The sequence below is a fragment of the Peromyscus leucopus genome, chromosome 15, assembly GCF_004664715.2.
Source record: "Peromyscus leucopus breed LL Stock chromosome 15, UCI_PerLeu_2.1, whole genome shotgun sequence".
Classification (NCBI taxonomy): domain Eukaryota; kingdom Metazoa; phylum Chordata; class Mammalia; order Rodentia; family Cricetidae; genus Peromyscus; species Peromyscus leucopus.
This window is the reverse complement of record NC_051076.1, coordinates 15,239,361-15,255,889: the sequence shown is the minus strand read 5'-3', so window position 1 is coordinate 15,255,889 and position 16,529 is coordinate 15,239,361. Positions and strand designations below refer to the sequence as shown.

Sequence of the window (16,529 nt, the reverse complement as noted above, 5' to 3'; positions counted from 1 at the left end):
GCATCAGATCTCCTGGAACTGGAGGTATAATGGTTGTGAGCTGCCATGTGGGTGCTGAAAACGGAAATCAGATCCTTTGCCACAGAAACCAATTCTCTTTTAACTGCTGAGCCATCTCTCCAACCTGAATTTTCCATTCTTAACCAAAAGATTTGATTTTAAAAAATGCTCACTTCTCCCAATTCTCAGGAAAATTACCTCTAGGAAGACAGTTATTCCTGTGACTCTGTGTCCATCACCAATCACTTGCAATGCAGCTACTTCTATTTGTAAAGCATGGATACAAAGAATATAATGTGTAACTAGGAATCAGGAGCTTATGACAGGTATCCTGGGGTCAGTTCAACAGATAGGTACTTCTATTTGTCCAGTACTGTTAGAAAGTTCTGTGTCCTGGTTCTGGCCTTGATTAACCTAAGAACCCCAGGGCCCAGTGAAGTATAACTGGAGTAAACCACTGTCCCTAAGAAGCAGGAAACAGCAGGACCCCCACAAAAGATGAAAATTAGGAGTGAAGGATTTCACACACGGCATCCATTTAATGAGCTGTTTTGGCCAATCCTTGTATAAAAAGCAGTTACTGTTAGGAAACTATCCAAGATACATGTATATCGAGGACTCTCAAAAGGATTCCAGTCACTCGGGAAATAAGGCCAGCAAGTGGCAAATGGGATTTCATCAACTTAAAAAGCTTCTGCTCAGCAAAGGAAGTGATAAAGTAAAGAAGCAAGACAGAACGGGAAGAAACTTTTGTTCCCTACAATTCAACCTAGAATATACAAAGAACTCAGAAGACTAGATAATAACCAGATGTTCAGCCTCACAAGCCACCAAAGAAATGAACATTGAAACTATTGAGATTCTACATCACCCCAGCCAGAACAGTGGTCAGTAAGGAAGCAAATGCTGGTGAGGATATGATAAACATGAACCTTTATTTATTGCTGGCAGGTATGAAAACTACTCCAACTACTATGGAAATCAAAAAACTAAAAATAAGTCTACCATATGCACCAGCTCCACCACTCCTGAGTATTCACCCAATGGACTCCAAGACAACGTAACTTGGAGATATATTGCACATCAATGTTTACTGTAACCTTACTCACAACTACTGTGTTATGGGACAACCTAGGTGTTCAACAATAGAGGGACAGATGAAGAAAATGTAGGACGTATATACTGTGGGGTCTTTTCTGTCATAAAGAAGAATGAGGTTATATCATTTTCAGGAAAATGGATGCAACCAGAAATTATCATATTAAGTGAAATAAGTCTGTCTCCAAAGGACAGACATCACATTTCCTCTCATTTCTGGATCTCAGGATTTATATAGGTACATAAAATCATATATATATTTATACATATAAGACATGAAAATTGAAACTTCTCTGTCTAGAGGAACAAAGAAGGCCAACTGGATAGGGAGGGGTGAGAAAAGGAAGGGTAGCATGGTGTAGAGAAGGGACATGCTTGAAGTACTTTGCATATTTGGAATGTTATGAAAGCAGTACAATGCTGAATATATGTGAGTATAAATAAATAACTACATGAAGAAATTGTGTTCCGTAAAGCCCCTTTTATAACCTTATATGAAAGCCGTACTTTGTTAAGAGTTTTACTTTGTAAATTATTTTCTTGGTTACATATTTCTCTTAAGATTTTTTATAAAGTTTCCTTTTTAAAATGAAAAACAATTTCAGCTGTTCTATGGAAGGAAAAAGAAAATGGTCTTGGGGATGGAGTACAATCTGCACTCATGTTCAGCCTAAAAGGAAGCTGGACGGGGAGGCCCTGTAGGTCTAGACCTTCTCCTTTAGACACGTGGAAAGTGTGACTAGAATTTTACAAACAGCAAATGAAGCACTTGGGTATACCCCCACCCTAAACACACATCCCCTCCCCACCACCTTGCTCCTGCTAACTCCACAAGGTCATAAGCAGGTACTTTACCTTCTATTGGTCCAGCCTCGCCTTCCTCCTGAGGTGGAGGTGTGGCCAGTGGAGCAGTCTCCACTCCAGAGTGTTGGTACCTGACAAAATAGATCAGGTCTTGTACATCATCCAACACCGCAGCTTCTTCTAACAGGCTGTTCTCTTGTGTCCCCAGATCTCTATTTTTGGTCACTCGATTATCAAGCATATTCTCTGCCACACTTAGAATTCGTGACTCAGAGGCACGGAAGACTTTATCCAGGACTTTTTCCACATTGTAGGGCAGGCTGTCCCGATGTGCTGATTTCAGCCTTATTGACATATCTTGCAGCATGCCCTCCAGCTCATGGACATCAAAGTACTTCAGGAAGCGATACAGGGACTTCTGGTCCTTGAAGAAGCTGTTTATGATGGGCAAGTCTTCTCTCAGGCTCTTCAGCACTATGTCAGGAATTTCAGGTGTAGCTTGTTGGGGTGAGCCATCTCCAACGCCTTCAGCATCAGGCACCTGGCTTTCTGAGCCTCCAAACTCCTCAGGATCCTCAGGATCCCCTTCTGACGTCTCTTCTCCCCCGGGAATCTCCCCAAGTCCCAAGGGGTTGACTAGTCCCTCAGGGTTGTCTTTTTGTAGGGCATCAGGATCTTTACTCTGGATGGCTTCCCCGAAGCCTGCAGTGGGAGCTGGCATCTTCTCATGAAGGCCATCGACTTCAGATGGCCCCTGAGCTCGCACAGCTGCCAGATGGCTTTTTTCTTTGTCCCCCACTACACTGCCCAACTCCCTGCCTGTACCATCTGCCTCTTCTGATGTAGTTGTACTCTTTTTTCCAGTCTCCACAATCATATTCGTTGCTTGCTTGTTTTCTTCAGTGTCAAGATTAAGGGTCCCCAAAATTACTTTTTCAAAAACCTGAGAATTCATATCTGACCTCCTGTCCTGAACCCTGGGGTGGTTCTCTTTAGACTGCGTGCGCTCACAGCATTTTCATCCTCCAGTAGCTCCTCAGGGGGATAAGCGTCCTCCTCTGCTTCTGGCCTTTGGATTTGGACACTGGGTACTTCCCGGCTATCAATCTCCAGTGCCCCTTGTATGGCCTGGGGGTGGGGTGGTTCCACATCTGCAGGGTCTTCCCTGCCCTCTACAACAGCTACATCTCTCTCTTGCTGCTGCCAAGAAAGATTTCTTCCCAGAGTAGGAACCTTCTCCCTCAGTTCTCTTGAAGGAGCAGTTTCCTCTGGAGCAGAGAATCCAGGTTGAGTCTGAAATCCCTCCTGTTGGTCCACTTTTGGCCCACTGACGGAAGCGCCTGTGACTTCCGTACTGTCCTTGGATACATCAGGCTGATGATCTCCTAAGAGTGGTGTGGCACCCAACGATTCATGTTTGCTGCTGTTTTCTGTCCCTGGACTCACCACAGCTCTGGGTACCGATTCACTCTCGAAGCTCTCTCCAGTCTTCTCTTCGTGGGGTGTTTCTTTTGAGATATGGATAACTGGTTCTTTTAGGCCATTTTCTTTTTTTTCAAAGACTGTTTTTAATGTAAATTCTTTGCCCTTTTCAGCAGCTGGCAGAGGGTTAAGCTTGCTACTCTGAGGTTGATAAGCACTCACCGTTTCTGACTCTACAACCTCTGCTTTGGATTCATGGTGTGACAGGCCTCTCCTGGAGTCCTGTATTGGCTTTTCTTCTCCTATAATGACAAGATCTTGGTCTGTTTCTGAGTCCTTTTCACCACTGGTTTTGGAGACTTCTACAAAAAGATCATCCTCTTCATCCTCAGGGTCCACATAGCCAGCTGTTGACTGTGGTTTCCTCTCACGGCTAGCTGAAACCAGCACATCCTCCTTCTTGTCTTCCTCTGGGTTAGAACTCTCTAAACCTACCTCACCTGTTTTTCCTTCACCTCCTGTGACAATAGAAAACAAAGTATCCCCCCAAGTTGTCAATAAATCTTTATTGTCACTTTGGATGCCAGGAGGCAGAGTGGGTTCAACTTTACCCTCTTCACTCAAGTTCGGATCCTTATCTGTTGAATATTTCTCCATCCCAGGTTTCCCAGGGGCTTTCTCATCTTCTTCATCTGCAAAGGATAGTAATGGTAGCTCATCAAAGTTGTCCACGTTCTCCTCTTCTTCATTCTCCATTGGGTAATACTCAGCATCCAGTTCTTCATCGAAATCATCTTCTAATGAAGTGACCAGCCTGGTTGCCTCATCGTCGGACACCAGTGCATCGGCGGTTGAGCCAAACTTGGTTTTCAAGTCAAGAGTCATTTCCGTTTTCAGGACTTTGTAGGCATCTATCTTCTCCTGCTCCGCTGAGACGGGAGAGCTATTGCTGGTTCTGTTTTCACTTCCTGGCACTTTTAACTTATCATGCAGCATTTCTTCAAAATTGTCCAGTGAAGACTGCACTCCCTGGGCGTCATCTGCTGCACTGTTGGCACGAGGGTGGCTCTCCTGAGCTGAGGGCTGTTCCTGCAATTCCTCAGTGCTCTCTGAGAATGCACCTTCTCTTTCCCCTGAGTCAGCTTTGACCGGCTCAGGCTCAGGTGTAGGGTCAAGTTCAGTCTCCTGAGCTCCTTCAGGAGATTTCACTCCATGCTGAGAAACTTCTTTAGCTTTCTCAGACTCATCAGATGCAGAGTCTTCCAGTTCCAAAGACCCTAAAAGTTCTTCTACATTATAATTATTAAAATCATCTCTTCCTCCTTCAAAACAGACAAAATCTGTCTCCTGTACGGAAAAAAACAAAAACATTAGTGTCCCGACAATCAAGTGTCCCAAGAGCACTCCAAGTCTGTGCCTAGTTCTAGGATGGCTTTGAACCAGTGATGGGTCAGTACAGGGATATCAGATTGGAAGCCACTTTCAATCTTGTTCCTTGGAGAATGACTCATGTGGCTGCTGAGTTTGCTTGGCCCCGTTCCTGGTTTCTGTTTGGAAAATAATCTGTTCCCCCATGCTGTCAGTTTTATGGGGACAGTTGGAGGCTCCCAGTTGGTCGGCTCTGGTTGGGTAAATTTGTCTTATTCTACATTACAATTATTTCTGCATTTTTCAAAAACTGTGTCATAGTCTCTAAAAAGCATAGTGAGTATACAAATGGAGACATGTTATTCTCCCTCTGTGTGACTTCTGCATTTCTCAGTTTGTTCTGAACACTTGGTGATGAGTTATATTGTCAGCTTGACAGCATTTATAATTGCCAGGAGACAAGCTCTGGGCACGGCTGTTAGGGTTTCTAGACCAGCTTAGCTATCAAGGGAAAGCCCACCTTACATGTGGGCAGCACCGTTTCCTGGGCTGAGGTCCTGGATGATAAAAGAAGGAGAAAGCAACCTTAACATCAGGATTCATCTCTCCTCGCTTCTGAACCACAGCTACAATATGAGCAGCTGCCTCGTGCTCCTGCAGACAAGACTCCCCTGCTGTGATGAACTCTGCCCTCAAACTGCGAGCCATAAGTGCTTCTCTCTTTAAGTTGGATTTGCTAAGTATTTCCCCACAATGAGAAAAGTAACTAAGGTGACAACAGAGGGAGAAAGTGGGGAGTAGTCCTGTATTGAGTCTCTGTTTCTGATATCTATGCCTGATGACCTGGGGAGCTACAGGACCATGCAGCTTCTCTACCGCAGGTGCTCTGTGCCATACGTCTCTGCCCACCCAGCTAGAAACAGGCACAATAACCTGGCCGTCATGTTCTAAGTCTACATGGATTTTTGGAATATTTCCCTTGGACTTAGAAAAATGTAGATATAACCAACCGTCTTATTAAATAAGAAACACAGAACCAATGCAAAGAAGAAAGCCAAGAGATCAGAGCTAAGAGCCTTACCGCCTGCTGCAGCTAGCCTCTTAAGCCAAGAGACCTCTCTGAAAGAGACCTACTTCCCGTGTGTTTGTCTTTATAAAGATTTTCTGTTCTGCCTTCTCATTGGTTGTAAAACCAACCACATGACCACCTCGTCACTGCCTGTAAGTACAGCCCTCCAGGTCTTCTATGGTATTGAGATTAAAGGCGTGTGTCTCCAATGCTGGCTGTATCCTTGAACTCACAGAGATCTACCTCGCTCTGCCTACCAAGTGCTGGGATTAAAGGCGTGCACCACTAACGCCCAGCTCTGCTATGGCTTGCTATTAGCTCTGACCCCCAGGCAACTTTATTTATTACCATACAAATAAAATCACATTTCAGTACAAATGAAATACCACCATAGAAATACTTATCAACTTAAAAAGTATCTTACTGACAGACAGGTGCATAGAGAGTGAGAATTTAAAGCAGCCCTTCTCAGCCCGTGGGTCATGACCCATTTGGGGGTCAAAGGACCCTCTCGCAAGGGTCACCCTAAGACCATCAGAAAACATTTATATTATGATTCATAACAGTAGCAAAATTACAGTTATGAAGTAGCAATGAAAATAATTTTATGGTTGGGGGTCACCACAACATGAGGAACTGTATTAAAGGGCCATAGTGTTAGGAAAGTTGAGAACCACTACTTTTTTTTAATTAATTAATTTATTTTTCTATTACCAGCTTGATACAGTAGAATTCTTATCTTAACAGTGAAATGTTTCATTGAGGCTAGCTCAGTAATTGAGTAAAACCAAAACTTACTATAAGCCACAGTCGTCCTAGGGTCCCCCATGCTATATCTATAGCCTCCATGGGAGAACCACCACTTTAAAGGGATGAAGAACAGTGCCAGAGGGGATCTCCATTTTCATTATTACTGGAACAACAGCTGGAAACCAGGTTCAGTGCAGATACCTTTCTGTAAGTGAGGGTTCTCGGCAGTGATTAATATCTGCTTTTAAGACTATTCATAAATCTGCACTCTTCCTTTTCCCACAAGTGAGCAGTGTGGTGCCAAAGGAACCACACACTGAGTAGGAAGTGAAAGGAGGAGCTGAGTCGTTGTCCCTAACCAAACTTTCACAATGTTCTGGAGAGACCTGTCCAGTACAGAAGGGGTTAATGACTTCCTTTTCTCATCACCTGCATTTCTGAGCCATTTTCTTTTTTTTTTTTAATTTTTATTATTAAGAAATATTCCATTGATTTTACATACCAACCACAGATCCCCCTCTCCTCCCTCCTCCCGCCCCCCACCCCCCGAGCCATTTTCTTAATGTCAAGGGAAGGGTGTCATGGGAAGGTATAGTGAGAAGATAGACTCCAAAGCAGGCGAGTCTTAGGGCTGATGACCACCTCCCATCCTGCAGAGCCTTTGTCGCCAGAGAAGCCCAGCAGGTGTTATGATCCCTGAGAGTACCAAGGAGTGTACGGAACAGTGCCAGCTCGGCAGCACTTGACAGAGATGTCCAGAGTGGCTCAGTGACAGCGCGTGGCAACTAGGTTCCAAAGCCTCAGAAGCGGGAATGCCGGGGCCTGAGTGGGGGTGAGTGGGAAGGAGGATTCTAGAAGACAAACTCATCTTAGACACAAGCCCGTTGTAAGTCTGTGTCCCGTGAGTGAATGCTCTGTAGAGGGAAGGTAGAACCTCACAGACTCGAGACTGGACCTCATACAAAGCCCCGAGCATCGCTTTTCCAGACCTGGGACGTAAGTATTAAGTCACCAGAGTCAGGGGAAAAGCCTTTGTGTGAATAGGTCTGCACACAATTTAGAGTTTGATTAATTGAACCTGACTTCTATATATTTAAAATGTTTAGTACCCAATGAGTAATTTTCAAATTGGGACACCTCTTTTTGCTTGTAAAACAAAATTATTTACCTCTGATAACTAATTAAAAAGATTTTTTTCTTCTTTTTTGTTTTTTGGAGACAAGACCTTGAAAACTCATCCTGCTGGCCTTGAACTCCTGATCCTGCTGTCTCCATCTCCCAAATACTAGGATTATAGGTGAGTATCATCACACTTGGCTAATGTATTAAAATCTTGACTTCCATATGCAAAAAAATAAGGCAGAGAAAAGTCCTGAATATCAGTCTACAGCCTCCCATAAGAACATCAACTTCAATGTATCAAACAGTTATCAGTGTACATAATCTCCTGCAAATGCTTTTCAAATGTTCTTCTTATTCAGTTAGTCTGATTCCAAATTAAAATCTGATACACAAATGTTGGGTTGCTTTTCCTCTGTCAGAAACACATTCACTGACTTTCAAGTGAGTTAATTACACTGTATAAGAGCTGTACCGGAAATGCAATGTCTTGCCTAACACTGTCTTAAAGTTTTGATTACAACTGAACTTATAAGCCAGTTTGTAGCCGAGAACAACTTACATCTGCTGGAACTTGTAGCTCTTCTTCTGTATATGTGTGAAGGACCTTGATCAGATCTTTTGGAAAATACCCAAAGACTCGTCCAACCTATGTGAAAAAATGGACAAAGGGGACAAATACCAATCAAGTTCTGTATAAGAAATCAAGGGAGAGTTTTAGCAGTGACAAAAAATACATAGACAACATAGAGCAAGAGAAATAGATGTTTGCTGCTGATAATGACACTGCCATGATTGTGCCAATGAAGATTAACATGTTAAACCAACAGTTCTCCAAGCCACAGACACGTTCTTTTATATATCAGCACAGAGTGTTACAGTTAGAAGTAATTAGAGATCTGTATAAGAGAAGCTTCCTAAAAACTGTATGGCTAAGACTGGGCAAACCAAAGCTGACTGGAAACACAGTTCCAAGTGATCTCTGGCAAGAATTTACATGAGCACTTGATAGCATTGCTCATGAACTGCTTCTTACAAGTCTCCCTTAAATCAGTTCACAGCAGCCATGAAAATCAGCAGAAGCAAACAAGACTTCTGAAATGTTTGCTTGTAGCTTAAGTTTTCCTGCCTTGCTCACAGTCAGAACAAATCTTTGTTACCCGCCAGTCCCACAGCCGCTCAGACCCAACCAAGTAAACACAGAGACTTATATTGCTTACAAACTGTATGGCCGTGGCAGGCTTCTTGCTAACTGTTCTTATAGCTTAAGTTAACCCATTTCTACAAATCTATACCTTGCCATGTGGCTCATGGCTTACCGGCATCTTTACATGCTGCTTGTCCTGGCTGTGGCTGGCAGTGACTCCTGCCTTCCTGTTCTTTTATTTCTCCTCTCTGTTAGTCCCGCCTATACTTCCTGCCTAGCCACGGGCCAATCAGTATTTTATTTATTGACCAATCAGAGCAACACATTTGCCATACAGAACATCCCACAGCATTCACTGCTACAGTGAACAATATCTATTGATACTATATGCTCTGATAGCATTTTCCAAAAACAGTACTTAGAAGTATTTGGGGGTATTAAATAAAATTATGATGTAATGCACACTTACCTACCTCTCAGGCTCCAGTTCCATGTAAAATAAATCTACAGAAAATAACCGGTCTTTCCCAGCATGCATAGTTAAGAATATAAAGTATGCAGACAGTGTATAAAAGCTCCATTTGAGAAACTGTCTGTTACTAGCCACAGTCTGAAAGGAGGCAAGGCCCTGTTCTCAAACAATAAAGTAGACTGATAGACGGACTGATAGCGGGTCGGGGCACATAGACTGATAGACGGACCGATAGGCAGGTCAGACACAAGAAGAAGAAAGGCCACCTTATCACTAATTCTAAAATATCCCCAGTCACCAGTGTTCTTGGTTTATCTGGAAACCATCTGGAGGCCGTGTTGGTAATAAAATAAAGCCCGAAGATTAGATAAGACCTGGGGCATTAATGCTACAAGACTGGCAGATAAACCCTGAAATTAGGAAACCAATAAGACAGTAGGGTGAGAATTGAGATACTCAAACAAGTCATTCTGAAAACTAGGGAGACTTGTTAGTTCCACAAATGACGAGGTTCCTGAAATTCGAGGAGAGGCCATGCAGAAGTACATGTTGCCGTTCTTCGAGACAATGCCGTGGAGGTTGGGTTAGAAGAGTGAAGGAATCCAGAGCTAGGTGAAAAAGGAAGCTGTGACCTGTCACCTGAGGCCACAGCTTACAAAGCTCCACCATCAGGAGCCACCCTTTCTTTCCTACAGTCTCACGGAATCACTGGCCCTCACAGAAGTCAGTCCCACATCTAACTTTGCTTCTGTGGATCCCCCCTGCCAAAGCACTGCTGATGTGAGTTGGGGGTGGGGAGGGCCGAGGCTGCCTCAGGAGGGCCAATTCTGCCTAAGCTACTATGAGAGCAAATGTAATTAAGTGCTGTAGCTCCCTGTAAGGACATCCTCCCAAAGAAGGCAGATAAGACATGTGGCTTTTGACTTGAGAGGGAGCTGAGACACCAGCTGGCTGACAGGCAAAACAGTCAAGTGGCTGTCACAGGAGCAGGACAAACAGAGTCCCACCCAAACGCACTTCTACCAGCCAAGATCACTTCAGGCCAGATGCTAAAGCAGGGTTCCTGAAGGAGGCAAGGTGAAGGCTGGGCTGTAGAATGCTTACCTACCATGAAGCAAGTCTTGGTTTGATCTGAAGCACTGCACACATGGGCCACACCAGTAATCCCAGCACTGGGGAGGCAGAGGCGGGAGGATCTGAAGCTTAAGGCTAGCCTGGATACATGAGACCTTGCCATTGAGGAAATAAAAAAGCAGAGGAAGAGCTGTGACTCAGAAAGAACAAAAACGTGGAGAGGTGAAAAAGCTAACGGGTGAAGGAAAACATCAAGCCAGCTTATTCCTCCAAAAGACCAAAGGTGGGAAGGTAGAAGGATTGTAACTAGTGTATGGACAGATGGCGCACAGGTACATGGGGAGCAGCTCCCGAGACACGGGAAACAGCACAGACTCTTCCTCATGTCCGTGATGCCGCTGGCATGCTTAAAAAAATTCCCCAGAGGAAGCTGAAATATGCTTTTTTTTTTTCTCCCTAGGGGATTACTAGAACCTTACTCTGTGTTGGTTTTTTGGTGTTTTATCGAGTGAACACTTCATATGGTTGGGAGTGTTTCTAAGATGGAACAACCCCCCAGGTCATCACAGACCCTTTAGTCAACAAAGCCCTCTTCAAAAGGAAAGAACAACTCTCATGCTTCTCAGCCAGGCCACTGCTGGAGAGTCTCCTGCTTAACATATACCAGAGCATGGTGGATACAGTCATTGTCTGCCATGGCTGATACCAAAAGGCCCAAAGAGTGCCAGGAACAGAGTCCGAGGGAAACTTCCAGGTGCAAAGAAAAGCAAGAAAAAGAAACCTCAGAAGTTAAAAACCAAACAAACAAGAATGCACACAGGCTACACAATATTTTCCCTTTTGTATGTGGCTGCCTACAAGTATCTATGCATATATTCATGTATGTGCAGGCCTGTATATGTACTGTGGGGAGGGGGGTGCAGTTGAGTGTATGTGTGTGTATGGGGACGCATATATGTGAAGGCCAGAGGACAACCTCTTTGTCATTTCTCAAATGCTGTCTACCTTGTGGATTTTTTGTTTGGTTGGTTTTGGTTTTGGTTTGTGTTTTGAGATAGGGTTTCACTATGTAGACCAGGCTGGCCTTAAAATCACGGAGGTCTGCCTGCCTCTGCCTCCCTCACACCTTTACCTTGTGTTTTGCTCTCTCCCAGTAGGTGAGGCTGGTTGGTCTATGTGTCTTGGTGATCCGCCCACCCAGCACCTCCCGGACTGTGCATTTCAAGCACACTCACAAAGCCTGGCTTTTAAAAGTAGGTTCTGGGGATCAAACTAGGGTCCTGGCTGAGCTCCCAGCCCTGTGTAGGCTCTTTAACAGATTTTTTTTTACAGAGAAAAGTCACACTAATGTTAACCCTGCACACTTAAGTGCTATCCATAAGATTAAGTCTAATGACCATAAATACTTCTTTTTTGAGACAATGAACTTTTAAGATTTTCAGGTCTTTACCATCTTGATTTGAATGATACATGCAGCTTCCTGTATAGCTGTGGGGCAATAGCTAGAACCAGTTCTGTTCCAGAAACCATTGTCTCTCTTAGCCCTATGGTGTGCCAGGCCTGAAGCCTGCTAGGACCACACGGCTGCCCTCTGTTTACAGTCTAGGAAAGACACTATCAATAGCATTTAACCTACGGTGCTACAAAATTCAACAAGAATAAGGAAATGCAGTTTTTCATGGTTTTACTTACACTTCCAGCCCAAACTTCAGGGGAGACCCCTGCAAGTTTGTAGTAGACATACACGTGGTCACCTCTTTTAAAATTCACAAAACGACAGTCAGGGCCTGTGAAGTCTGCGACGGCTGCACCACGGTACATTAGCACTGTATTCAGAAATAGAAAATAACAAAACAAGACAATATTAGGTTTTTTGTTTTGTTTTGTTTTGTTTTAAGACAGGGTTGCATGTATTCCAAGCTGGCCTTAAACTTTTTTGGTAGCCAAGGATAACCCGGAACTCCTGATCCTCCCGTCTTTACCTCTCAAGTGCTTGGATTGCAGGCATATGCAGGAGCTCAGAACTAGGGTTTTTGTACATGTGAGGCAAGCATTACCAGCTCTTAGAGATGTTGGGGGGGGGGATTTAAGAATCCCACCACAAACAGTAATCAAGCTTCCCTGTACTCTTCTGGAATTGACTTCGATCCGCATGCTCCAAGCGTCAAAAATCCCTAGAGCCTCATTGCTGTAAGTCACATCAACCCTTTAATCAGATGAGGGAAAGTTTCTACTTCTCTTTCTGGCTGTCTGAGAAACCAAAACCAACATGTCGGCCACCACAGATGGCTGCTCTCAAGTCAACTCTTTGTTTCCCTCTCTAATCTTCTGGCGCAACCCCCCCCCCAACCCCTTTGCTGTGCCATCATCATAGAAGACTTCATTTTGTGGGTGTGTAAATGCAGGTGCAAGTGCTGACTGGTTTAAACATAGCTACCTGTAGGGATAACAGGGAGCCAGAAAGCACTCCCAGAAACCCCCAAGGGGTCAATTAACTTGAACCAACCACTAACAAGCACGACCTGTAAAAGGCTGCAACTGCTCCTGGGCAGTGGTAAACACTGTCAATTTCATTTGTGGCTAAGTTGTCTCTGCACAGCATCTGGATGAATTAACAGGAAGGCATTAGCACACGTTATTAGGAATCCAATCAATCACAAGGCAATGTTTTCTAAGCAAATAGTGTTGATGTGTCAGCATTAAGAAGGTTTCTAGCCAGGTCTGGTGGTGTAGACCTGTAATTCCAGTATTCAGGGGCTGAGGTAAAACGATCATAAGCCTCAAGACTTGACTGGAGTTGAGAGGAAGTTCAATGCCAGCCTGGGTAACCGAGCATAAAGAGTACTGGATGTAGCTCAATAGTAGAATACTTGCATGATATAGACAAGGCCCTGGGTTGAGTCCCCCAGTATTGCGCACGCACACACACATAAAATTAGCAAACCTAAAAAAGCTTTCAAAACATTTTTTTTCTAGAAGTAAATCCAAGATGGATACCTCATTTGTCAGGGTCCAAACAAAACTATGAAACTAGGTCAGAAGTTATTTCTCACTTAAAATACAGAACTATGGCCAGACACGGTGGCAGATGCCTTTAATCCCAGCACTGAAGAGGAAGAGGCAGGCAAGATCTCTGTGAGTTCCAGACCAGCCAGGGATACATAGTGAGACCCTGCCTGTCTCGAATGAATGAATGAATGAATGAATGAATGAATGAATGAATAAAAATACATAACTTCAAACTGGTAGAAGCAGTATTTTGCCAAATGAAATTAGCTGTGCATTAAAGGGCAGAGAGATGGAAGTGATGGAAATCACACTCTGTCTAAAAGCCAGTTAGCAATCATACACAAACACATTTTAAAAACACATATCCGAGGGACAAGCATACAGATCTGGAGGGTGTCACTTGGTTTTTAAAGCTAAAACAGGATTCTTTTTAGATATGTCAGCATCCTAATTCAGATGGAACTGAGCGAGAGGCCAGACTAATGGTAATTGAGACTGCGAATTCTTCTCAAATTGAAAACAGCTCTGTTTCTGGTTCCCTCCTTAGACTCTTGGGGATGTATAGTAATATATCAAGAACAGCCGATATCTTTATGTATTGCTTATTATTTATGAATGATATGCACACTGCGTGACACCTTTCGTGACACCTGACACCCTCCCACTAAGTACTTCCTAACAGGCAACCCAGACCTGGGCTCTGCTTCTATCATTGCCTATTGCGTTTGGCTACATTTGTTTGGACATGGGCCACTTCTCAAGTTATATTACAGCCCAGACTCTTCCAAGCAGGGGTCTCAGTTCTGAAGCAGCCCTAGGGATACTGTCCTCTCGAGTTTTGAGGAACTCAGGTGAGAGTGTGTTTGAAAGCAAAGAACAGAAAACAGAGCGATGTTCAAAATCCCAATAGCTGTTTGTTAACAGAAAAATGAAAGGGAAAATTCACGATGGTGGCTCCACCTCTATTTTATTTACAACATTTATTTACATTGGCCCTGGGCTACCTCTAGGACCTAGAATCTAGGTGAAATAAATTGCAGGTACCCCCTTTCTTTCTCTTTAATGGTACTGGTGCAAAATAATTCAAATTATGAATTTTTTTTTCATAAAACCAATTGAGTATAAATGGGTAACATGTAGTCTTCTTGGTCTTTTAGGAGGAATAATTTTCTATATGGACTGCTTGTGATTTATGAAGGACATCAACAATAAGGTACACAGTTGTTGAAGACCAACCTGGAAGCCTTATGAATTATTCTGGCCAGCAATGGGTCCCAGCAACATGGGGGACTAAGGAAAAGAAAGCTGGACTGACTCCTGAGACCTTTGGAGTATTTATTAACACCATTACAGCAAGAGCCCTCTTCTGATCCTAACCTTCCCCATGGCCCACCTCCAACCCAGGCACCTCCAACCTAGGACCCGGGCGCGACTGCGCACAGAGGAGAAGGCTGCGGTTCTCAGGTGGTGACAGGTGCAGCTCCTTGGCCTCCTTAAGAGCGAAAGATTTTGACCTTCCTGCAGCCCTACTTGGCAGCTGGCAAGAAGCTTCTATGCAAAAGAGAGACCGGACTGAGGCAGAGAACCCTAGAGACCTCCGAATATAACTGCGTTCCTGGCCTCGGGCTCATCCCAAACCTAAACTCGAGTTCCTTCCGTTTCCAAAGGTGATGCGAGCTGGTCCCAATGCAGCCGAGAGGGCGAAGGGGCAGCACCGGGGTGCCTTCTGAAGGAACCCCACGTCAATCAGCCACTGAGATTGCGCCCCAGATCCCTAAGCGCGTGGGTCTCGGTCTTGCGCGGACCCAGGTCCCCGCGGCCGGCGTAGGGACGCTCTTGGCTGCAGCACGGGATGCCCAGGATGCGGGGGCGGGCCACCCCATCACTCCGGGAGCCCAGGCGGAGATCCGGGGCCGGGAAACAGGGAGCTGACCCCGGGAAACCCGGCTGGGTCTGCGGCGCCCCCCAGCCAGGTCACAGCAGCCGAGAGCAAATGCCGGCAACAAGTGGCAGGCGCGGCCCCCACGGCAGGACCACCAGGGGGATCGCTGAGCAGAGCGTACGGGCGCGGGCTCCGCGGGCCTGAGACCCCCCCCCCCAGGCCGGGGCGAGCCGTGGGACTCCGACCCGCGCGGCCATCGCCGCCACCCGGGAACCCGCCTCCCGCCCCGCCGCCCCACACTCACTGCTGCACTCTTCGTCCGCGCACACTTTGAGGTCCGAGAAGCGCCGGCCGGGGCTCGGGTCCGGCTGGCCCGGGACCCACCGGAGCGGCCCGAGCAGGAGCAGCCAGAGGAGCAGCCCCGGCGCCGCAGCCATGTTGTGGCCACCGCGGGCGCGGGTGACGCGGAGGCCGCCGGCGGGCGGTGCCGGGGGCGGGGCGGGAGCAGGCGGGCCGGGGGAGGCGCCCGGGCGGCGGGCGGCTGCGAGCGACACGTCAGCAAGGGCTCGGCGCGGGATGCGAAGTGACTTGGAGGAGGCCGTGGCGTCCCTCCCGAACTGCTGCCTTGACAACCGCCGCTGGCACCTTCCCCTCGCCCAATCGCCGGCTTCGGTGCCGGCGCCCTCACAAACGACCCTCCGCGTCACCCGGTTCGTCACTCCGCAGCTCCGCGCCCTCCCAACCGGTTCTTCTGTCTTCCCTCCTTCGGCTTCGGAGGTCTGGTCCACGCTCAACAGCCACCCCTCTTCCTCAGTCCCTCCAACCACGGTTCTAGGTTCTGAACGGCCGAGTCCCACGCAGGACTGGCCACAGTGAGCAACTCACCCAGGCACAAACCCCGGACCCCCCGGTGCACACGTCAGACTCCGTGGGATTGTTTGGGACCCCCATCACACGGTTCTCTTCTATGTTCATGGAATCGTGGGTGAGATGGTAAACTAGAAGGCGGCATCCTCTAAGGAGAGGTTAGCGGACAGTGATGATCTGCCCAGGACCCTGAGGTTCCTGTCTGTCCATAAAGGAAGACGTCCTTTAGTCTAGCACGTGTCCTACGTCCATTTCTCACCATCCGCTTTGCCGACACTGCAGACCAGACCAACTTCAAGGCTCATCTGAATGCCCTCGAGTTACCAAGAGCCACTGTCGAGACAGTAGCGAGAGTAACGTCTGTGAGGATGAAGTCGGAGGTGTCTCTCCTCGAACCTTCCCACAATTCCGTATTTCCAAGTAACATGCAATGGCTTCACACAGACCA

General features: G+C 46.1%; 1 protein-coding gene across 1 annotated transcript in view; it reads right to left on the bottom strand.

Moving 5' to 3' along the window:
- Mia3 (MIA SH3 domain ER export factor 3) overlaps positions 1-15,687 on the bottom strand; it is a 44,239-nt gene extending 28,552 nt beyond the window's left edge. The window contains 5 exon segments of the mRNA XM_028894557.2: positions 1,954-2,901; positions 2,904-4,671; positions 8,193-8,279; positions 12,016-12,149; positions 15,519-15,687. Of these exon segments, the coding sequence (XP_028750390.1) occupies positions 1,954-2,901; positions 2,904-4,671; positions 8,193-8,279; positions 12,016-12,149; positions 15,519-15,651 (3,070 nt within the window). The 5' untranslated portion in view covers positions 15,652-15,687.
- Positions 15,688-16,529: the final 842 nt, after the last annotated feature.